Raw genomic sequence first — 23,516 nt, 5'->3', positions numbered from 1 at the left:
TGTGGTTTGAATAAGGACAAGGTGTTTTTAAAATCACACTACATATGGTAATCAGCAAACTATTGCAATGATATCTGTGTTATGGACTGACAACATTTCTTGCATGGCAACTGTTATGGTAATCATCATTGTTAACTTTTTGTATTTCAATTCCTGCTGACAACACAGTTTATATCTCCCTACCCCCCCCAGCACATGTACATAAACCTGCCAATTTTAGGTTAACACTCCATGCATCTGATGAAGGGATAAATTTGTTGGTCCTTAAAGAGCCACAAGACTCTTTGTTGCTTTTGCCACAATGGACTAAGATGGCTACCCCTCTGGAAATTCTTTCTAAGATTATGCATGATGTGGAGAAACACCAGAATTCACCCAACGTCATTGATGAGTAGTAGAGATTTGGTACAGACAAGAGGAAGTACTTCTTCATACAATGCATAATTAACATGGAATTCAATGCCATAACATGAAGCAATCATCTTAAATATGATCTTAAATAGCTTATAAGAAGGATTGGATAAATTCATGAAGGATATTCAGTGGCTATTAGGCATGATAGCTAAATTAAAGCTCCATGTTCAGAGGTACTATATCTCTGGATATCAGATGCTAGAGATGAAAAGGGGAGGGCTGTTTCCTTCATGCCCTGCTTATAGGCTTTCAAGCAGAATCTAGGGAGCCACTGTTTGAAACAGGATGCTGGACTAGATGGACCTTTGGTCTGATCCAGCCGGACTCTGGCAATTTTTTGTGCGGACCAGAAGTATTTCTGGACTTATTTAAAAACACACACACAACTATTGTACAGCATTTTGCATGTGAAAAAGGGATAAATAATTAACCAAAATCATCATCATCAATAGCCTCTCCAAGTGATTAAAAAAAATCAGTAATAGTGTATAAGAGATCACACTGTCCTTAGGAACTGAACAGATGTATAACAATATTACAATGCACGTCCTCAAGAAGCATAAATCTAAATATAACAACAGCCAGTGAAAACTTTACTAGCTCACCATACTCCTAAATTGGCATCTGAAATAAGGCATATATTTTATACAGCAAATGTTTTTAACCAACATGTAATCTTTCTTAAAGATCAAGTTTTTCAACGAACTTACTGCAATACTAAACACATAGTTAGATGGAAGTCTAACTGATTTCAATTGAGATTTCCAAAAGAGGGAGGGAAGTACAAAGTAAGTAACTAGACAACGTCAGATAATTTGATAAGCAAGTGTCTATTTACCAGTTGCTAGAACCCCTACTGAGTTCCTTTGTAGGCCTCATAACAGAGAGTTAGATGAGGGACCAGAAATACAACAATATGGGGATACAGGGCATAGACAGCTGCTTTGACCCACACATGCATAATGGAAAATGAACAAGGATAATAGTCAAGACAGAAGAAAACTATTGACTAGTCATCAGCATTTTCCTTGATGAAATGCAAACCTGCCTGGTAAATATTCTGAAGTATCATACTCATAAGCAGTAAGCACTGTTTATGGCTGAAGGTTCTACAACATAAATTCTGCGCTTAGAAGTTTTGTTGTGTGTGTTCCTGTTTTGCATAATTTATGTGTCCTTGTTTTGCATAACTTCTGCTTTCCTACCACCTGGTGGTCAAATTGGAATGTTCTGACAAGGACCAGGGGAGCTGGAAGAAGAGAAATGAGGTTAGCTAAAGAGGCTAGGGTTAGGAATGAGATGCTGTGCAGGGCAGTCATCCCGTGACAGATCCAAGTCCTGCTTGCTGCTTTCGCATATGATACTCTGGAATAATATTTAGCAGGCAGCTTTGCATTTCATCAAAGAAAATCCCAGTCAACAGTTTTCTTCTACCTTGAAAGCAGTCCTTGTTCGTTTTCCATTAAGTATGTCTAAACCGTCATTACCCCAAGCTGCTCACAGATTTTTCTCTGCTTATTAATCACAATCTTAGAATGACTTGTGGGAATACTAAGGGCATACACATAACAAGAGGTTTCAATATAGGAGGTGGGACTGTGTCTGCAGTCTTGAATCCAATTGGATACAGGAAAATTTCCACCAGAGAGGGAGTGAAATGGCTCTGTTCCAGCACAGTTCCTTTCCCAAAGGCCCACCCCCACAAAACATTTGGCTCCTTCTATGGCTGGGGGGTTTCTCTGGCACTGGAACCGGCTTTCCAGCTCTGCACTCCAAGTCCATCACTGCAGCGGCTAGACCGCATGAACACTTTTTTCCCCCTTCCATTTGCAGGCATTACATCACCACCAGGGTACGGCTTCTGCAGCTGCTAATTACTTTTGGCTTCCTTCCTGCCTCTTTGCCCTCCCTAGCTCACCAGCAGGAAACTTGAGCACTGAAGCAAAACAAAGAGTCACCTGGCAGGCTACTGCACGACAGTCTCCCAAAGCTAATCTGTCTTTCTGGCATGGGGAGCTTCTATCAAGAGCTGCGATTTTTCAAGGGGTGGAACCTGCAGGAATTTAGGCAGAGACTTTTAAGATGCCACTGAATGGGAGCAAGGCACAGCAGCAGGGGCTGAGGAACTTTATTATTGCTTTTATTGCCATTTTATTGTGTTTCTGTTTTTATCGCTTTTAATATTTTAACTGTTTTTATGTACTTTATTGTGGTGAGCTGCCTTGGGAGGACTTCTGCCCTGAAAGGTGGCCAATAAATTTTTTGAAAAATCTAAAAAACCAAAAACATGTCCTTGGCATTATGAGGACTGCTCCGTTCCTCCCACCCACCCACCCTTTATGGGCAGTGTTGCTCATCCTAAGAGTGTAGGGGAACGTGATCACACACTTCCAGAAGCAAAGCAATCATAAGACGTACGAAGAGTCATGCTGGATCAGACCAAGGGTCCATCTAGTCCAACATTCTGTTCACACAGTGGCCAACCAGTTGCCGGTCGGAAACCCACAAGCAGAACATGAGTGCAACAGCGCCTTCCTGCCCATGTTCCCCAGCAACTGGTGTACATAAGCATACTGCCTCTGATCCTGGAGGTAGCATACAGCCATATATCCTTCCCATATCTTGTGAGTCTAGGTCACAGCCTTCCCAAACCTGGCACCATCTAGACATATTGGATTACAACTCCTACCATCTTTCAGCCAGCAGGGGTAGTGGCTGGGGAACGTTGGGAGTTCTAGTCCAACACATCTGGAGGGCAGCAGGCGAAAGCTGGTCTAGGGCATGGGGGTTTGGTCACCCGACCTTCCTCCTCAAACCACCCCCCTTCCAATGTTTACTTAAAAAAAAAAAAAAACGGGGAGGAAATGACATCTTTATTAAAGGCACTGCAGAATATATTCTGATCTGCTTGATGAGCGCTTCTTGCTCAGGAGGAAGCATAGGGTGGAACAAACAAGCGAGCACGAGCGCCTCCCGTCAATGTTTTGCAGGCTCTCCTTCACAGTCTGTTCTTGGTAGAGCTGAAGTCGTGCTCGACCTATCTGTTCAGGTGAACTAAAGGGAAGCAGGGCACTCGATCGTGTGTGTGTGTTGGGGAGGGGGGACCTTGAAAGGTAAACACGTTTCCTAAAGCACTGCCCCCCCCCCGGGGGACCCAGTAGTATAACTAATCCTCACGGGGGGAAACCACTGGGGAGCGGGGTGGGTTGCGAGGGAAGGGAAGCATCCTAGAAGAAAACAGAGGAGAAAAGCCAAGGACGTCAAGCCCATCTCCTAAGCCCACGGCAGCGCAGAGAGACGGCTCCTTCTGCTGCGCCGCCGCCGAGCCTTTGCGCTGCGCCCTCCAAGCCCACGGTCTGCAACACCGCCGGGGGGGCTCAGCCCTGCCCGTTTTGCTCCCCAAGGGGTAGCGATGGGTGGGGCGACGCTGAGAACGCGCCCCCTCCCGCGTCCAGAAATCCGAGCGCTTCCCCCTTCTCCGCCGCCCTGCCTTCCCCTGGGCCTGGGAGTGGATGGGCTCGCTCGCTCGCTCGCTCCCGCCTCCGCCTCCGCCGCCTCCCGCTCCTCCCGGGCAGGGACTTACTGAAGCTCCGCCGCTGCTTGAAGGGCCGGTCCGAAGGCATCTCGGCCGCGGATCGGCGATAGCCAAGGGCGCCGCGACTCCGCGGGGACCAGATCCTCCCGGGCACGCAAAAACCGCGGCTGGGAGAAGCGGGTGGGGAGCTCCCCGAGCCGCCTCGGGAGCGCGGGAGACGCTGTCTGGCGGGCCTGGTGCGGCGATCGGGCAGCAGGTGCCTGCGAGCAAGTAGCGCCGACCAGCCGCCGCTCCTGCTTCCTCCCTCCTCGCCGCCGCCGCCGCCGCCGCCGCCGCCTGCCCCGGTTGGACCGATCCCCGCAGCTGGCAAAGTAGCGGTGACTTCATCGGCAGCCTCCTTAAAGGGGAGGCGCAGGGTCCCGCCCCTTCTGCAGTGCGGCCTGCTTGCCAGGGGCGCGTCGCCACCGCCAGGCCGGGGCTGCCCTTGGGGCTCTTTCCACAGCTGCTATCAAGGAGGTTTTAAAGTTTCACATGAAGGAACAGCGCCGAGGACGCCATCACGGGGCATGTGCAGAGTGCAGATTTCCTTTAACTGCCACAGTCCGTCCTCCCACTAAACTAGTATTAGACCTGAGGGTGAATGGTCTCTTTTTTAAATCACGCATTGCCAGGAAGTTCTCTACGACTTAACCCTCTTTTATACGCTTTGAGAGACCAGAGAAATGGTACAAATCCAAAACAGGACACCTCAAATCACATTCCGCAGAATCCAAAAGTTCTTATATATGTGTGACGAGTTTGCATGGCACTTTGAGGATAAAGTCGCTCAGATTCGTCATGAATTGGACACCACCATTAATGCAGTTCCACTGGTAGAGGCGTTCAGAGCACCGTCTGGTCCAGTTTTATTGGATGAGTTTCAGTTACTGAGGCCTGAGGATGCGGACAAGGTGCTTGGCCAAGTCCGATCGACCACTTGTGTGCTTGACCATTGCTCTTCATGGCTTATTAAATCAAACAAGGAGGGGTTGTCCGGCTGGGTCCAGGAGGTTGTAAATTCCTCCTTGAGAGAGGGAGTGGTGCCTGCCGCTTTGAAAGAGGCAGTAATTAGACCACTCCTGAAAAAGCCTAACCTGGACCCAGAGGATGTTAACAATTATAGGCCAGCAGCCAACATCCCCTTCCTGGGCAAGGTGCTTGAGTGGGTGGTTGTAGGACAGCTCCAGGCACTGTTGAATGAAACGGATTATCTAGATCCATTTCAATCGGGCTTCAGGCCTGGTTTTGGAACGGAAACTGCCTTGGTTGCCCTGTGGGATGACCTCTGCCGGGAGAGGGACAGGGGGAGTGCGACCCTGTTGATTCTCCTGGACCTCTCAGCAACTTTTGATACCATCGACCATGGTATCCTTCTGGATAGGTTGTCTGGGCTGGGAGTTGGAGGCACTGCATTACAGTGGTTCCGCTCCTACTTGGCCGATTCCAGAAGGTGGTGCTGGGGGATTATTGCTCCGTGCCATGGCAATTGTCCCATGGGGTTCCACAGGGCTCTATTTTATCCCCCATGCTGTTTAACATCTACATGAAACCGCTGGGGGAGGTTATCCGGAGGTGTGGGCTGAGGTGCCATCAATATGCAGATGACACCCAGCTCTACCTCTCTGTTTCATCAAAACCAGGTGAGGCAGTGGCTGTTCTGAACCAGTGCCTGGGCATGGTAATGGACTGGATGAGGGCCAATAAAATGAAACTCGATCCAGACAAGATGGAGGTGCTGTTATTGGGTGGTTCGTCTGCCCGGCTAGGTGATATTCAACCTGTTCTGGAGGGGGTTGCTCCTCCAGGATCAGGTTCGTAGTTTGGGGGTGCTCTTGGATCCAGAACTGTCACTTGAGGCACAGGTGAACTCAGTGGCACGGAGCACTTTTTATCAGCTTAGGCTGGTATACCAACTACGCCCTTATCTGGACAGAGATAGCCTAGCTACAGTTATCCATGCTCTGATAACTTCTCGTCTGGATTACTGCAATGCGTTATACATGGGGCTGCCTTTGAAAACGGTCCGGAAACTTCAGCTGGTCCAAAATAGGGCAGCAAGATTGTTAACAGGGACTGGCCTGCGAGCTCATATTACGCCAGTACTTTTCCAGCTGCACTGGCTGCCAGTCCATTTCCAGGCCCGATTCAAAGTGCTGGTGTTAACATTTAAAGCCCTTAACGGCTTGGGGCCAGGTTACCTGAAGGATTGCCTCCTCCCATATGTGCCTGCCCAGACCTTAAGATCATCATCAGCGGCCCTTCTCCGTGAGCCCCTGCCAAAGGAAGTGAGGCGGGTGGCTACTAGGAGGAGGGCTTTTTCTGCTGTGGCACCCCGGCTCTGGAATGAGCTCCCTAGTGAGGTTCACCTGGCGCCTACACTGTATTCCTTTCGGCGCCAGGTGAAGACCTTTTTATTTTCCCAGGCATTTTAGCTTTCTAAATTTTTATCTTTGTTGTTTTAAATCTGTATTTTAAGCTCCTGCACTGCTGCTAGATTTTATTGTGGTTGTATTGTTATATTGTGGTTTTAATGTTCTATATATTTTAAATTGTTTTATTGTGTGTTTGGTTTTAATTTTTGTGAACCTCCCAGAGAGCTTCGGCTATTGGGCAGTATAGAAATGAAATGAACTAAATAAATAAATAAATATATCATAATGATATATAATCATATTGATGCACATCATACCTTTTTAATGACAAGGCAGATCCAACTGTGGAATGTGTGAAGACAAAAATGCCATGGAGCATATGCATTAGTAATCTAGTAGAATAACCTCATAACTGAGATTAGGAGACTGGGCAAGTCACAGAGTAGGGTGTCTCTCAGGCTTATTTTCTACAAGTATAACAACAAGCTAAAGGTAGTGTGGACATGATTCCCTGCCCATTCTCACAACAACCCTGTGAGGCAGGTTATACTGAGAGAAGGTGAATGGCCCAAAGTGAGTGAGCTTTGTGGCTGAGAAATCAAGCATTGCTCCTTGCTGAATTCCTACTAGCACCAACTCTCATTGCAGGAACTCAAAGCCTGTAGGCCTGTCAATCATTGTATAACTAGCCTTCTGCTTATCTATTTGATTTATTAGCCACCCATCTGGCTGGCTACTCGGCCACTCTAGGCAGTGCACAATATAAATAACAACACAAAATACAACAAAAATGCTGTTTTCATTATAAGGGCCATCCTACTTCAGAGGTTGCTGATACTACGTTTTATTATTTATTATATTTTTTAATCTGCCAGTCTTCCTCCTACCGCTTCTAAGTGCTGGGCATGGGTTTAACTTGATTAGCAGCCTCTCTTCTTTGTCCTTAGCTGGCCAGGTCTAGTGGTGAGCCAAAATTTCTCAGAAGACATTTTTTTCAGATAAAATTTCTGAGATGTTTCTTTTCCCTCACCCTCTAGGAAAAGGCCACTTTGCGGAATTTTCTCTATTCTCTGTTATTGTGTGTGTATGAAAGTGAAGAGGATCTAAAGAGCCTCTTATTGAGGGTGAAAGTGGAGAGTGCAAAAGCTGGGTTGAAACTCAACATTAAAAAAACTAAGATCATGGCATCTGGCCCCATCACTTCCTGGCATATAGAAGGGGAAGAAATGGAAGCAGTGACAGATTTTACTTTCTTGGGCTCCAAGATCACCGCAGACGGTGACTGTAGCCATGAAATTAAAAGACGCTTGCTCCTCGGGAGGAAAGCTATGGCAAACCTAGACAGCATAGTAAGAAGCAAAGACATCACCTTGCCGACAAAGGTTCGTATAATCAAAGCTATGGTTTTCCCAGTAGCAACGTATCGCTGTGAGAGCTGGACTCTAAGGAAGGCTGAGCACTGAAGAATCGATGCTTTCGCAGGATTAGTGCTTCGAGAGATTCCTCTTCCCCATCAGATTTCGAGAAGAACCCATAGTGCTATAGGATTTGCTGCAGAGGGCAAGTTAGCTCTAGAACAAAGGGCCATTTTTGAACAAGGGAATTTCAAAGACAGATACCAAGGCAAAATTGCTTAAGTACAATTCATCAATCTATTCTACTCCTCTGATTTGAATAAGGACAAAGGTTCTTTTTAGCATAGCACATGTTAATTGGCTCACCATTGCAATGATGCCTGTGTTATCACACACCAACGTTTTGTGAATGGCTGTCTGTACTTTTTGCATTTCAATTCTCTCTGGCAACAAGAGTTTACATCTCTCCTCCAACATGTGAATATAAATCTGCCAATATGAGGGTAAAGTGGAGTGTCCATGAAAGCTTATGCTGGAATAAATTTGTTAGACTTTGAGGTGCCACAAGACTCGTAAATGTTTTTGCCTCCTTTTAGGCTCTGTTCCAAGACTAACAGTTGAAAACAAAAGGATAACTAGTCCCCTCCCCTTGGCCTAGTAGGACAAAGGACTGAGTCATCTTCCCTTCAGCTAACCCAGAGACACGTCCTGGCAGGGCTGGCCACATTACATTCCTGTGAGTGTGGGGACAGGCTTCCCAGTAAAATCTTGAATCCTTTAATAATCAGAGCTAATGGGCATAAAAGCCCCCTGAAAGGTCATTTAGACCAACTCCAAACCCATCATAACTAAAAAAAAATATAAGTGTATAATTCGCTTTTCTTCTATTTTGTCTACTTAATAGTATTAGTAAGAGAGACTGCAGTCTGTTCAATATTGTTTTTATAGGATGGAAATGCAATTAACTGAATACAATTTAAATATGCAGTCTGGAGTGTATTAATAATGTGCCAAACTGCAAAATTTAACAACATGCACTTTTAACTCTCAGAAGGGTTAGTGATGTTTGAGGACTGAAATATCCGGCTGTAGTCAGCCAGACTTGCTAAATACATTATGAACCAGGGACAACCCAGGAAAGAAAAACACCTTTTTCGGAAAGGCAAAGTCCAACCAACTGGGGTATTCCTTTTCTGCTAGGATGTACCATTATGTTTCAAACACAATTATATTTTGAAATATTTAAAGAAAATTAAATCTCTCCATGTATTTAAAAGATTTCTTCACATTGCTCCAAAGCACTTATACTGTGAAGATTATATCCTGAAGACTAACCAGCCAACAGGTACGGTAGTCAAAGCAGCCATGTACTGAGCAACCCTAATGAGCCAAAAAGTCACATTAAGAAAATGTCTTCTGTAAGTTTGATAAATAGGAAATAGCAATGCAAAGTAGCAATCATGTATTGAAAATATGTTGTGTCGATTTTGAAAGTATGTTCCTTCTCAGACGAATACCGTGATAGCATGAATAATTTCAAGGCAAATAACACTTCCAAAGTTTGTAACCAAAGGCTTCTGAAATCTTTATAAATGAAAGACCACAAATCAAGGATTATTTGATTATTTTAATTCATTTCAGAAGAAAGAGCCTCTTCCAAATTTAAATAAGTGACAAAATAAAAAGGAGACAAAAGGGAAAATTCATTTACTTATTAGAAATATTTCTGGCAGCAGTTATGTACAGTTATTTTCAATTCTAAAGAAACTTATCAATCTTTCACATTTGAGTCATCCTGATTTATTTGTCTTCTCCATGGAATGCCATTTTACTTATTTGAAGAATCTATGTTTAACAAGAAATCCTGCTGAAACATTAATGTAGCACAAACAATCGATTACTAATAGCTTTTTGGGATATTAAACAACAATATACATTTAGGTACAAGGAATTGTAGATCAGTTGGGGAAGCTTTCATTCTGTTGGATTCTGAATGACAATTAGGAAGTAGTCTTTATCTGCAAGAAAATGGAATAGTTACTTTCAGATCTTCTATTGTTAATGTTAATTCACACATAAGTATTCTAGGCCATAGCTCAATGGCAGACTACATGCTTTGACTGCAGAAAGTACCAAGTTTATTGCCTGGCATAAATAGATCTTGGGTAGCAGCAGGAAAGACTTCTGCCTGAGTACTTGGAGATCTGCTGCCAGTCACAATAGACAATTCTCAGCAAATTAAATCAAGGGCCTAAAACAGCCTTTCCCAACCTGGTGCCTCCCAGAGGTTTGGACTTCCACTACAGCCAGTAGGGCAAATGGACAAGAATTCTGTAGTCCAAAACATCTGGAGAGCACCAAGTTAGGGGTGGCTGGCCTGGAAGCTTTATTCAGAAGTAATGTTCACGTAATAAAAACCATAAGAAGAGCCTTGCTAGATCAGACTAAAGGTCTATCTAGTCCAGCACCCTGTTTTCCACAGGATGCCTATGGGAAGCCCTCAATCAGGATCTAAGGGCAACAGCTCTCTCCCACTGCTGTTCCCAGCAACTGGTAATCGGAGGCATACTGTATATGATCCATCTGATCCTGAGCAGGGCCATGCCAACTAGCCCCACTCCTGTTCTTGCCAACTAGCCCCACCAGCTTGCCCTTCTCCCTGATGTCCATGTATTTAATATGAACATCTACAGTGAAGAAGGCTTGACTCGTATAGCTGTATGCACGAAGGCATCCAAGCGATTTGGAACCCTGTGAGAATGGAGTCAAAGGATGGGGCAAGCTGGTATGCGCAAGCCGAAATAACCTTCGTGTAACCCACCCTAAAACAGACCATGGGTTATGCGAAGATTGTTTAACCCTTTCATAACCCACACGTACCGGGTTTGCATGACACAACAACCCCTGAGTGGGGGTTGCATATTCAACCTGGAATCCACGGGCACCATGGCTCATGAGCTATGGTGTGGCATCCAAACCCAGTCATGGTCTGTTTAGGGTTATGCATGGGTTATGCACGCTCATCCGATTTGAACAACATGACAACCCCTGAGCAGGTTTTTCAAATGCACGTTGGTGCTTGCGGGCACCGCAGCTCATTGTGGTTAAATAACCCACGATGAGTTGTGTTGTGGTGTCTGAACCTTGTCATAGGATTGGGCAGTGGGTCAGGGGCTGTGGTACTTTGAGATTAAATGACCCACGGTGGGCTGTTGGGTTGTGCGAACAGCCCCATTATCTGAGCAAACAAAAGTCACATCATGCTACTTTTCTGGAGGACACATCTCTTGTGACATAATGAAATATCCAGGCTCTCTCTAGATATATATTTGACATTTCAGCTTAAGTCTTTCCTTAATCATAGACTTTTGGGACTACAAGCCTTTTAAAACCCATACTGTCTAGACCTACTGAAATGGTGGCAGCACTGTGGGTTCATCAAGAAACAATGGGTTGGGTCTATTGATAGACGAGCAGACCTCCATTCATGCAGTGGGGCTTTCCTGGCTCCTCCCCACACTGTAGAGGCTTGAGCCCTGCAAAAAGGTTGAGGGTCCCTTGGGAACAGTGTATGATGGGGCTCGGGGGGATGCAGCAGGAAAGTGAAATTGGGAGAATTCAGCGGAGCAGTCTTGTGCAAACAGAAGCATCTTCCTGCTTCTGCAAGATATCTCTGGATCCAAGCCAATGTATAGTGTACAAAATTACCCTTAATGAAGTAAAAAAAAAAAAAAGTTTTGTGACACCTTAAAGACTAACACATTTAATCTGGCATAAGTTTCACGGACACTGTCTACTTCATCAGATGCATGAGGTGCTAACCTCAAATTGGCAGATTTATATTCACATGCTGGCGGGGTTGGAGTTGGGGGGCAAGAGATATAAATTATGTTGTCAGGGATTTAAAATGAAAAAAGTACAAATTATGATTACGTTAATGGTTGGCACGCAGAAAATGTTGTGTGATAACACAGACATCATTGCAATAGTGAGAGGATTAACATATGGAGTGTGATAAGAAAAACCACAGGACATAGAGTTGAATCTCTTGATGAATTGGACTTTCATAATTTTGCATTGATACCTATCTTTTAAATTCCTTTGTTCAAGAATTTATTCAATAATTTCCTTGTTCAAGAATGGCTATCACCTCCTTCCTGTGGTTTGAATAAGGACAAAGATGTTTCTCTAAATCACACTCCGTATGTTAATCAGCTCACTATTGCAATGATGTCTGTGTTATCATCCAACAATGAATGGCAACTGTTAAGGCAATCATAGCTGTCTGTACATCTTGCATTTCAGTTCCTTCTGACAACACAGTTTACAACTGCTTCCCCTTCCCGCATCCAGCACGTGAATATAAATCCATCACTTTGAGATTAATGGTTTTTGCATCTGATGAAGTGGATGATGTACATGAAAGTTCATGCCATAATATATAGTACCCCTTGAAGGAAGAGTTTGAGACAAACCTATACTGTATTTCCATGTAAAATTTTACAACTGGAAATACTCAAATGCTTCTTAGGGATTCTAATGCCCCAAGAAGAGCTTTTGGTTTTTGTTTTACCTGGTGCAATCATGATCTCATTTTTCTTGGAGCGAATCCGCAGGAATGTGAGGTCGTTCTGGGGATCAATGTCCCGCACGGTGCCCCTCGCTTTCATTATTAAGTTGTGCATTAAACCTGCATACTGCATTGTAGTGGCGTTATCCATGGTGGTTTTGATGGGAATACCTGCAGAGCACAAAAGGAGCCTGTGGATAACTTAGGCTAAGACATTACTTGATAAGGGAAACTTAGGCCAGAAATTCAGTCCTCAGTAAACAATATTAAAACCCTTTCCATCCAAGACGTTAGAAGCAGCAATTCACACAACAGTGCTTTTAACTGAACAGCTCATTTGTATTTTTAAAGAAACTATTATAGATCAGCCTTCTTATCATACGAACATGGTACCCATCAAGCAGATGTGATAAACGTGCTTCCTACTGATGAATACAGCTTCCAAATTGGTAAAACATGTACTTTCAGCCATTTTACAGACCCATCCGACATTTGTAGTTATTACATGATACAACTGGTTATGAAAATTTACACTAAGTCCTGTGTGGACGACAAGAGTGCTGAACTTCAATATGAAAGGGAATTCAGGCTTCAGTCCTATGCACGCTTTTGTTGTTGTTCAGTCGTTCAGTCGTGTCCGACTCTTCGTGACCCCATGGACCATAGCACGCCAGGCCTTCCTGTCCTGCGCTCTCTCCCGGAGTGTGCTCAAGTTCATATTCATTGCATCAGTGATGCTATCTAGCCATCTCATCCTCTGCCGTCCCCTTCTCCTTTTGCCTTCAGTCTTTCCCAGCATCAGGGTCTTTTCCAGAGAGTTTTCTCTTCGCATTAGGTGGCCAAAATATTTGAGCTTCAGCTTCAGTATCTGTCCTTCCAACGAGCACTCCGGGTTGATTTCCTTTAGGATGGACTGATTTGACCTCCTTGCAGTCCAGGGGACTCCTAAGAGTCTTCTCCAGCACCACAGTTCAAAAGCATCAATTCTTCGGTGCTCAGCCTTCCTTATAGTCCAGCTCTCACAGCCATACATTACTACTGGGAAAACCATAGCTTTGATTAGATGGACCTTTGTCGGCAAGGTGATGTCTCTGCTTCTTACTATGCTGTCTAGGTGTGCCATAGCTTTCCTCCCAAGGAGCAAGCGTCTTTTAATTTCATGGCTACAGTCACCGTCTGCAGTGATCTTGGAGCCCAAGAAAGTAAAATCTGTCACTGCTTCCATTTCTTCCCCTTCTATATGCCAGGAAGTGATGGGGCCAGATGCCATGATCTTTGTTTTTTTAATGTTGAGTTTCAAACCAGCTTTTGCACTTTCCTCTTTCACCCTCAACAAGAGGCTGTTTAGATCCTCTTCGCTTTCTGCCATTAGGGTGGTATCGTCTGCATATCGGAGGTTGTTGATAATTCTCCCAGCAATCTTACCCCACTGAACTCAGTTGGGACTTATTTCTGAATCAACATATGTAGTATCGGGCTGTCAGCCATATACATGTATCTTTTGCTATATATTCATTTGTAAATATGCATTTCTATTCATTTTTAAGAGATCTTAACAGGAACTATAAAAGCTGCAGTGTAAACAGGCTCATTTCATTACTTTCATAAAGTTTCAGCAAAGTGATACTTTCTGGTTGTAGAGTTTGCCCGCTGCTTTTTTTGCTTGGCTATAAATTTTTTCTCCCAAACAAAAATCCCCGTTCTACTGGCATTCATCACATCAACCAATTTAAATACTATGTTCAATAAGGTAACGACTAGAAAACTGACTCATGTTGACTTCATAAATACTAATGTAATACTTAAATTAGAATTTTCACTTTAATGTTCCTCATGTATCATTTCAAGCACAGAACTCAAGGCAGGAGTTTTTCTTTTCTAGGGCTGCAATCCTATGGACACTTAATTAGGAATCAAACCCATTGAACTCAGTAGGGCTTACATGCATAGAAGTAAGCTATAATGCACGCTTCACCAACCTGGTGCCCTCCAGATGTTGCTGGTCTACAATTCCCAGCATTCCTGACCGTTGGCCATACTGACTGGAGCTGATAGGAGTTGAAATCTAAAATATCTGGAGGACACCATATTGGGGAAGGCAACTATAATACAATCAGCTTTGCTGTAATATTATTACAGAGTAGTAATAGTAGTAGTAGTACATTTCTATACCGCCCCATAGCTGAAGCTCTCTGGCCGGTTTACAAAAGTTAAAACATTAAATACAATATAAACAGTTTAAATACCATTTACATAAAAGCACACAGATAATATACACAAACAACATATAACTAAAACAACTTTGAACAGTCAGTCATAACTAAAGACACATCCAGGACCCATTAAAACTCATCATGTGCTGCCTAATAGAGAGCTCCAGCTATTGGGTGGTATAGAAATGTAAATAATAATAATAATAATAGGTCTAATGCTATGTAAAAGTACAATTATTCCCTTTCCTCTTCTTTGATATCAGGGTTGGGCAACATCTGGACATTGGGGGGTCCAATGCCCACCTGGAACCCTGTGGGGGCCACATTTCTTCCCTGCTGCTGGTGGAAGTGGCCACAGTCCTACGTTACTGCTGCTGCTGAAGTCCCAACGATACTGCTGGGAAACAAGGTGCACAGGGAGCTTGTTTCCCAGCAGAATCGGACTTCTGACAGCCCATCAAACAGCTGCTTGGCAGGCTGTCGGGAACCCCACTCTGCAGAGAAGCAGGGTATGCGAAGGAAAATTTACATTAAATGATCAAATAGCTTGGGAACACAGCTCAGGCCAACTGACAGTACGTAATGAGTAGCATAAACATCTGTGCTGATCCAGATAATGGGAACTGAATGGTGCATGTTGAATTAATCTTAAGAAAGCCTGTATCTTCACTACATCTAAACTTCAGAATACTTTCTGCAGACCATCTATTCTGACACATACAGATTGCTTCTCAATGGCACAAGACAGTTTGCAAAACCACCACCACCCAAACTTCAGGCTAAACATACAGCATGCAAAACAATAAAACAGCCATTACGTTATTGGCGATTTCCTAGAAAAGCCTGCAAGGCAAAGGATGGCATTTGGCCAATAATTTTGCAGGAAACATCCTACACTGGCATTGCTGCTTATATCTGAGATTTTTTTTAAAGTGCATGGATCATCATGAGTGTGCACTGGAAAAAATGATGTAATGCCTGAATTTCAGTACTAAAGCAATGCCCTTCAACATGATACTTCCCCCCCGCTAAAAATTAAGCTTGTGGATGGAAGTTTCTAATGGTTAAAAAGTATGTAACGATTTCAGAACAGAAATTAAGGTATGTCTATGAGGTTACATCATCCCTTAAGAACCAAGCAACCTGCTAACGCCCACATTATAACCACTGAACAAGAAGGACAACAGCAGCAGCTGGAGCAAATATGCATATAATGTCTGCATATAGAATAATGCTCATGCCAATTTCACAGACATGGGAAATGTCATTTTACAACTGGCAAACAATAGTGCTCTTGTGGTACAATTGCTAGCATGCTCAGTTTGGACCAAATGGGTGCTCATGGAGAAATTCTCTCCATCTTAGCTTTCCATCTGTAAAACGAAAATATTAGTGATTTACCACAAAATGATAATTTTGGTAGGGATGGTTTATATGGTATAGTGTGGTATAGCGGCTAGAGTGTTGGACTGGGAGTCGGGAGATCCAAGTTCTAGTCTCCACTCGGCCATGGAAGCTCACTGGGCGACTTTGGACCAGTCACAGACTCTCAGCCCAACCTACCTCAAAGGCTTGTTGTTGTGAAGATAAAATGGAGAGGAGGAGGATTATGTATGCCACCTTAGGTTCCTTGAAGGAAAAAAGGCAGGATATAAATGTAATAAATAAAAAATAAATTTATATAGTGCTTTGTGCTCCTAAGGTTCCAAGTCATAAACAGCTCCTTAAAAAGTTCTGAGAGATGCTTTGAAGTCAGGAAATTTAAAAACCGAATAGATTTGAGGTATTATTATGAAACGATCATCAGCACACAATGAGGACACTTGTCAACTTCTCATTTTCGAGAATGTATTCTTCAGTAATGAGGGCTAGGCACTTCACTTTCAGGTTTCTTAAACTGAAGCCCAAACTATACATTATGATCCATAACTGGATCTCCTGTGTTTTTACCTTTACATTAGTCCAGCCACTGGGGACTCTGAATTGACTGAAAGAGTGGCCCGGAGAGAAAAGGTGTTTAACTCTCTCCCTCTTCATGGTTTTCTCAGTCTAAATTGCTCCAACCTGAAGCTGCTGCAAGTCTGATGAGGGGAACATACAGAGAACTGTTAACCCTGTAATAGGGGGAAGGGGGCTTTAACTGCCACTTTGGGTGGGGATATTACACAGTGACCCAGTTTGCATGTCACAGCAGCAAATCCATGATCTGTGGGGATGTGTGCCACCTGCAAGCCGCTTCCAGTTTCTGTGAATAACCTCCGATCAGAGGTTGTGAGCGTGCTGTGAGAACCTGGACTGATGGGCTTTTTAGGGGCTAAACAATCCAGCAGGTAAGCCATGGTTTGTTGTTGGGTTAACCGCTGGGTTGTTTAGCGCCTAAACAATCCATCAGTCCAGGTTCGTATGTCATGCTGACAACTTCCAATCTCACCGATTGCAAGTTGTTTATAGAAAACAGAAATGGCTTGCATGCAGAATACATCCCTGCAAATCATGAATTAATTAACCCACCATGCTAATTAAATGCCACCATGACATGCAAACAGCTCAGGTATGAAGGGCATCTCTTTGTGTAGTTCTGAGCTTCTCAGGTCCTTATAGAACATAAGAACATCAGAGCCATGCTGGATCAGACCAAGATTCCATCTAATCCAGGATTCTGTACACATAACCAGCTGTCAACCAGGAACCCACAAGCAGAACACGAGTGCAAGAGCATCCTCCTGCCCATGTTCCCCAGCAACTGGTATACATAAGCCCACTGCCTCTGGTACGGGAGGGAGCACATAGCCATCAGGACTAGTAGCCATTGACAGCCTTCTCCTTCAGGTATTTATCTAACCCCCTTTTAAAACCATCCAAACTGGTAGGCATGACCAGGTCTTGAGGTAGCAAATTCCATAGTTTAACTACGCACTGTGTGAAGAAATACTTCCTTTTATCTGTCCTGAATCTCCCACCAATCAGCTTCATAGGATGACTCCAGGTTCTAGTATTTTGAGATAGGGAGAAAAATGTCTCCCTCTCCACATTCTCCACATCATGCATAATTTTGTACACCTCTATCATGTCTCCCCTTACCCTCCTTTTTAGGACCCAGTGGGCCCCACAAAATGCTTTAAGAAGGGGCACACATGCAGGCTGAACACTTCAATGGTATCACAGGAGGCAACATTATCCCAATTTGTAGTGCATATTTGTAACACCCAAGTGGGTTCCTCCAACCACTAAGCAATACTGTCACACTTCCTCCAAGCAGAAAGAAAATTGACATACAGATACATATTTGCAATGATGTCAGGCAAATTTTCCAGTGTTTTATTTTCCATAGAAATTTTTCCATTTCATAAGTTCATTAGCAATAATGATTGTATGCCAATTGCACATACAATATTAGGTACGCTTGGCAGTTTAAAAGTTATAGATCAGTGACTGTCAGCATATCATACAAAGTCCTGTGGGTTGCTAAAATGTATTAGTGTTTTCAGTAATTTTGTCCCCCCCGCCTTAAATTTAAACATGGAAGGGGAAATACATGCTATTGTCTTTAAATTTTTACAAGTATTTTAATGATTTTTTTTTACATAATATAACATTTAAATCACATTATGTGTGTGTTAATCTTCCCCTCAGATTTTTCAGGTCAAATACTTGTGGATATTGGGACAAAAAATAAACATGGGGGACTTTTTTTTTGCTTTGTAAGAGGGGGCATAGCTCAGAGTGATAGAGCACATGCTTTGCATGCAGAAGCCCCAGCTTCTCCTGGTAGAGCAAGGAAAGACTCCTGCCTGAAACCCTGGAGAGCTGCTGCCAGTCAGTGTCGACAATACCGGGCTAGATGGGCCAGTGGTCTGACTCAGTATAAGGCAGCTTCCGATGTTCCTAAGTAAAATAAACATACTAAATTAGATCACTCTCTAGAACACCCTTCCCTAACCTCATGCCCTCCAGATGTATTGGATGTCCAACTTCCATCAGCTCCAGCACTGCTAATAGTCAGAAATGCTGTGAGTTGCAGTCCAAAACATCTGGAAGGCTCTAGCTTTGAGAAGGCTGGGCTAGGGCAACAGAAATTTTTCTGATGCAAATTACCCTATGCAAATTAGGGTAATTTGCACAGGAACATTTTCCAGTACATTTTCTAATTCAACATTTTCTGGAAAACCCATATAACTCAGTATTTGATCTGTACATAAAGGTGAACTTGGTCGTATGTGCCCCCAAAGTGCAGGTTTTGTTAAAACAAACAAAGTCTTAATGGCACAATACCTTCTGAATTAACCACAATGATTCCCTGGACTCCCTTCTGACTCTGAATTCGCTTCAGGGTTTCTTCCACCTCAGCCTGGAAGAAAAAGAGAATATGCCAGGATATCTTCAAAGATACAGTTTGTTTGCAGATAATGCTCTGTAGTAAGCATAGTAAGAAGCATAGACATCACCTTGCCGACAAAGGTTCGTATAATCAAAGCTATGGTTTTCCCAGTAGCAACGTATGGCTGTGAGAGCTGGGCTATAAAGAAGGCTGAGCGCCGAAGAATTGATGCCTTCGAACTGTGGTGCTGGAGAAGACTCTTAGGAGTCCCCTGGACTGCAAGGAGGTCCAATCAGTCAATCCTAAAGGAAATCAATCCTGAGTGCTCATTGGAAGGACAGATACTGAAGCTGAAGCTCAAATATTGTGGCCACCTAATGCGAAGAGAAAACTCCCTGGAAAAGACCCTGATGCTGGAAAAGATTGATGGAAAAAGGAGAAGGGGACGGCAGAGGATGAGATGGCTAGATAGCATCACCGATGCAATGAATATGAATTTGAGCACACTCCGGGAGAGAGCAGGGGACAGGAAGGCCTGGCGTGCTGTGGTCCATGGGGTCACGAAAAGTCGGACATGACTTAACGACTGAACAACAACAAGTAAGACATCTGGAAACAGAAGAAGGCCAAGAGGATTCAAATAGATATTCCTCACACAAAAGCACAGCTGTCTTCAGCACCTCCCTATCAATGTCTGCTTAAGCTTTTCTTAAGACCATAATTTTTCTCCCATCCTTTGGAAATAGGATGGAAGCTAGAAACTAGTTTTCCTTATCCTTTCCAACTGCTTTTCTTATAACACTAAAAACCCCATGCAAGCCAGTGCAGTGACAGCAGTGAAATCCTGGTTCACCCACAAACAAATCTCCCTCTCTCATGTTACAACTTCACACATGATTTTCTATATGAACATTATCTCCATGCAGGAAAATACTTGCAGAATGCAACTTCTGAAGTACAATGCAAATATTTAAATTCTGTTATGAGCATAACACTAGCAAGTAGCCAACGTGTAGTTAACAGGGGGTGTTTCCAGAAGCAGGACTTCAAGTGCTATTACTCAAAAGGCATTGTGTGGCTACTTCATCTTATCCTCCTTAATGGATGTCGTATGGAAAGAAACAGTAACAAAGCAGCGGTGGGAAAGCATAGGACGGTTGCAAATCGAAGATGACGTTATCTGGAGCCCCCTACCCCATCAAATCCTGCGAATGAGGCAGTGTGATTGCACAATAAAAAGCCTCGTCTGGAAGCACCCAGGGTTCAGTGGCAATGAGATGTAGACACAGTCTCGCAATCCTGATAACATTGCTTGGAGAAGAAGCTACCCACCACAGGGTTCTTCCCATTTTATCTAGGTAAGGACAAACCTATTAAGCAGTCTATTTCATCTCTTACAGCCAGGAGGCCCACAGGCACACTTAGATGGTTCACACATAGGGACAACTAATATTGGGTTGCTGAATCGTGGGTTCTCATTACGTGCAAACCCAGAACTATGGGTTGTTAACCACGAACAAGAAGCATGAAGAGAACCCATGGTTTGCTGCTGGATTGTGAACTCTGGGTTGTCTTTAACTCTGGGTTGTCATGTGCATAACGAGAACTGTGGGTTGTTCATGGGTTGTTTCATTAGGCTATTGAGGTTGCAGGAAAGAGCAGTCAAAAAACCCCAGCCACTCTATATGCCAGTACTACAGTGCCGCAAAGGCATTTGGGATACAGGGAAGGAGGGGGCAAAGGGTTCGGTGGGAAACAACCCAGGAAACAACCAGTGGTTTGCTCGACTGTCTGGCAGCCAAACTGTGGGTTAACTCTGAGTAAGGCAACAACCCATGGATTAATTAAACCATGGGTTCTCATTATGCGCAAAGAAAGTCATAGAGAGGATCCTACAACTAAGAAAACAAGTAAAGTGACCACCAGGAGCGACCAAAATCAAAGATGAAAGTCCTCCATTAAAGAGAAGAAGCAAGCAGGTCCTGGGAAAACGAAGCACACCCATCATCATGTAAAAGTCTATTCGCTCCATGTACAATCAGGTGTGGAAACAGGCCCTAAGTCTCCTCCCCACCTGTAAAACAAGAACTGCCTACTTCTTTGGAATGCAGAGTGCTTTACAACCTCAAAACTAAAGCACAAATCAACAACAATTCCACAGTGCTATGGCATACTTCGTTAATGTTAAGGTTTCTTAAACAACAGTGTTTGTTAATAGGAAAACATATATAATTTGAAGCCAGAATGAAATATGTTTCTGTTCTCTCATGATGAAAACATACCCCAAAACTACAACAAATAATAACCTGGGCTAGCGTTAAGCTAAAAAGATATGCTCTAGTTAAATGGAATGTGAAGAGGTAAATATGCTAGGGATCCCCTTACCTGGGGTCCATGGGGGCATCCATTTGCATACCTGCTCTTTGCTATGCCATTTGCATCTCTGCTCTTTGCCATGATAGGCTACGTAAATATTTATGTAGCCAATCACGGCCAATGGCAGGGACGCAAATGGCATCCGCTATGGCGGATGCCATTTTGTTCCGCAGCCCAGCAGCAGATGGCTGCGGAATGAAGATGGCGACCTGGACCAGCCGTCGCCAGGTAAGTTCCGTCCCAGGGGGATTTCGGGGGGTGGTCCGTTCCACCACGCACTCCGTGGGGCTGGATTCCAAAGATTCCGGCCTCATTGGAGTCCATGGCAGATTTCTTCGCCATCCCTAAATTATGCTCACATTTTATTCTGTTACTTTTGGAAAGTCAGTATGGTATGCAAACTTTAGAGTCACAATAACTTTTCATTAGCCAGAGAGGAAGGATAACTATTACTCAGCTAAAGAGAGAGAGAGCAACGTTACTTAACTGTAAAATTACCTTCATTCTTCCCTTTTGGTAGCAAACAACAATGCAATGTTATATCAAGGTTAATGCTTATCTGTGGTTATGAGGCCAGAAAAGTTCAGTCTGCACTAGGCCTCCAAGATGGATAGAGGCAATCTGGAGAGGGGAGCAGCTGCACTGCTATAATACCCACCCAGCACAGGGGTTAGGATTATACTGTTCAAAAATAAGCCCATCTTCCTGTACTTGACAGATTTTCACCCCAGTACTGGTGTTTAAAGAGCATTTAGCATTAAAGGGTTTAAAGAGCAAAAATCACCAAACATGGAGGGCAGGGAGGTGAAGATTGCCTCCACTGCTCCTCCTGCCCTGCTGGCTTCAGTCCAGCAGGGCATAGGAATCTCAGAAGCCTCTGAATTCAGAGGCTTTCAAGCAGTGAGGGTGCAATAGATAGTTTTGCACTCTGTGACCATTTGCTAGACCAGGAGTGCACAACTTTTTTGGCCCTGAGGGCTGATGCGATGCTGGTTCAGGGGGCACACATATCTGTGTATTCTGCAGCATTATGTACAAAGTACACAAACTGCAACAGAGAACCAAATGTAGTGAAGGGACTAAAGTACAAGGTTTGGACATGGGAAACACCAGTTCAGACCCTGCTCAGCCAAGGAGATCACTGTACCCAGCCACTCTCTCCAAAGGCCACTGCATTTTTGTGAAAAGGACCGGAGACTGGAACAAAGGACAGGAGAGAAAAAGTGGCCTCCTCATCATCCATGCATGTGAGAGCATCATGAGACATGCTGGATCAGACCAAGGGTCCATCTAGTCCAGCATTCTGTTCACACAGTGGCCAACCAGCTGCCCATGCGAAACCCATAAGCAGGACATGAGTGCAACAGCACCCTCCTGCCCATGTTCCCCAGCAACTGGTGTACATAGGCATACTGCCTCTGATACTGGAGGGAGCATACAGCCATCAGGACTAGTAGCCACTGACAGCCTTCTCCTCCATGAATTTGTCCCAACCCCCTTTTAAAACCATCCAAATTGGTGGCCATCACTACATCCTGAGGCAGCAAATTCCATAGTCTGACTATGTGCTGTGTGAAGAAGTCCTTCCTTTTATCTGTCCTGAATCTCCTACCAGTCAGCTTCATGGGGTGATCCTGGGCTGGGGTCTAGTATTATGAGAGAGGGAGAAAAATGTCTCCCTATCCACATTCTCCACACCGTGCATATCTTTGAACACCTCTGTCCTGTCTTCCCTTGCATCGCACACCATCTTCCGTGTGCTGACTCCTATATGGGGATAAGAAGTTGGAATGATCATAATACGGATGATGATGATGATGATGATGATGAAGAAGGCATCTGTCAAAATGCACAAGACTGGAGAAAAACCAGCTAGTCAAAAAAAGTAAATGAATGCAAGGGCACGGCGCTCCTTGCCGCATCCTTTGGTCATCTATTCCAAAGAGCTGCCCCAGAAAAGCTTCCTTCGGGCGCAATCCTACGCATGTTTAGACAGAGAAAAAAAGGCCTACAACTCCCAGCATGCCCCAGCCAGCGTAGCTGGCTGGGGCATGCTGGGAGTTGTAGGCCGTTTTTTCTCTGTCTAAACATGCGTAGGATTGCGCCCTTAGTCACCCCACGCCGGACGGCTCGTCTTTCCCTCCGCGGCTCCTCCCGGGCCTCGAACCAGCGCCACGCACTGTCGCTTCGCCCCCTCTCCCAATTGGGAAGGGCGGGCTCCCGCGCGTTCCCTCACCATGTCGCAGGAAGCCGGAGAGACCGACGCCTTCTACTCAGCCGGGTATCCCGCAGCCGCGGCCCGCTCCCGACGGCCTCCCGCGCCT

General features: G+C 44.3%; 2 protein-coding genes across 2 annotated transcripts in view; both read right to left on the bottom strand.

Moving 5' to 3' along the window:
- Positions 1-4,292, bottom strand: part of MAP1LC3A (microtubule associated protein 1 light chain 3 alpha) — a 42,714-nt gene extending 38,422 nt beyond the window's left edge. Inside the window, exon 1 of the mRNA XM_084853882.1 lies at positions 3,998-4,292. Within this exon, the coding sequence (XP_084710008.1) occupies positions 3,998-4,037 (40 nt within the window). The 5' untranslated portion in view covers positions 4,038-4,292. The remainder of the gene's footprint in view (positions 1-3,997) is intronic.
- A 5,113-nt stretch (positions 4,293-9,405) lies between these two features.
- DYNLRB1 (dynein light chain roadblock-type 1) lies at positions 9,406-23,516 on the bottom strand. The gene is made up of 4 exons (XM_084853881.1): positions 23,429-23,516; positions 18,771-18,846; positions 12,289-12,456; positions 9,406-9,733 (listed from the first exon to the last, which is right to left on the bottom strand). Exons 1-4 carry the CDS (start codon positions 23,429-23,431, stop codon positions 9,690-9,692), a joined length of 291 nt encoding a protein of 96 aa, XP_084710007.1. The 5' UTR covers positions 23,432-23,516; the 3' UTR covers positions 9,406-9,689.

The sequence above is a fragment of the Heloderma suspectum genome, chromosome 4 (assembly GCF_057233095.1).
Source record: "Heloderma suspectum isolate Gila_16-S chromosome 4, 16-S_ref, whole genome shotgun sequence".
NCBI classification, from domain to species: Eukaryota; Metazoa; Chordata; class Lepidosauria; order Squamata; family Helodermatidae; genus Heloderma; species Heloderma suspectum.
Note: the sequence above shows the minus strand (reverse complement) of the source record. Positions and strands in the feature narration are given on the sequence as shown.

Excerpts from the sequence above, each read along its gene's own strand:
- DYNLRB1 (XM_084853881.1), bottom strand. Across the intron at positions 12,457-18,770 it reads CATTGTGGTTAATTCAGAAG|GTATTCCCATCAAAACCACC; the intron begins GTATTGTGCCAT and ends TGTGCTCTGCAG. Across the intron at positions 9,734-12,288 it reads TGAGATCATGATTGCACCAG|ATAAAGACTACTTCCTAATT; the intron begins GTAAAACAAAAA and ends ATTTTCTTGCAG.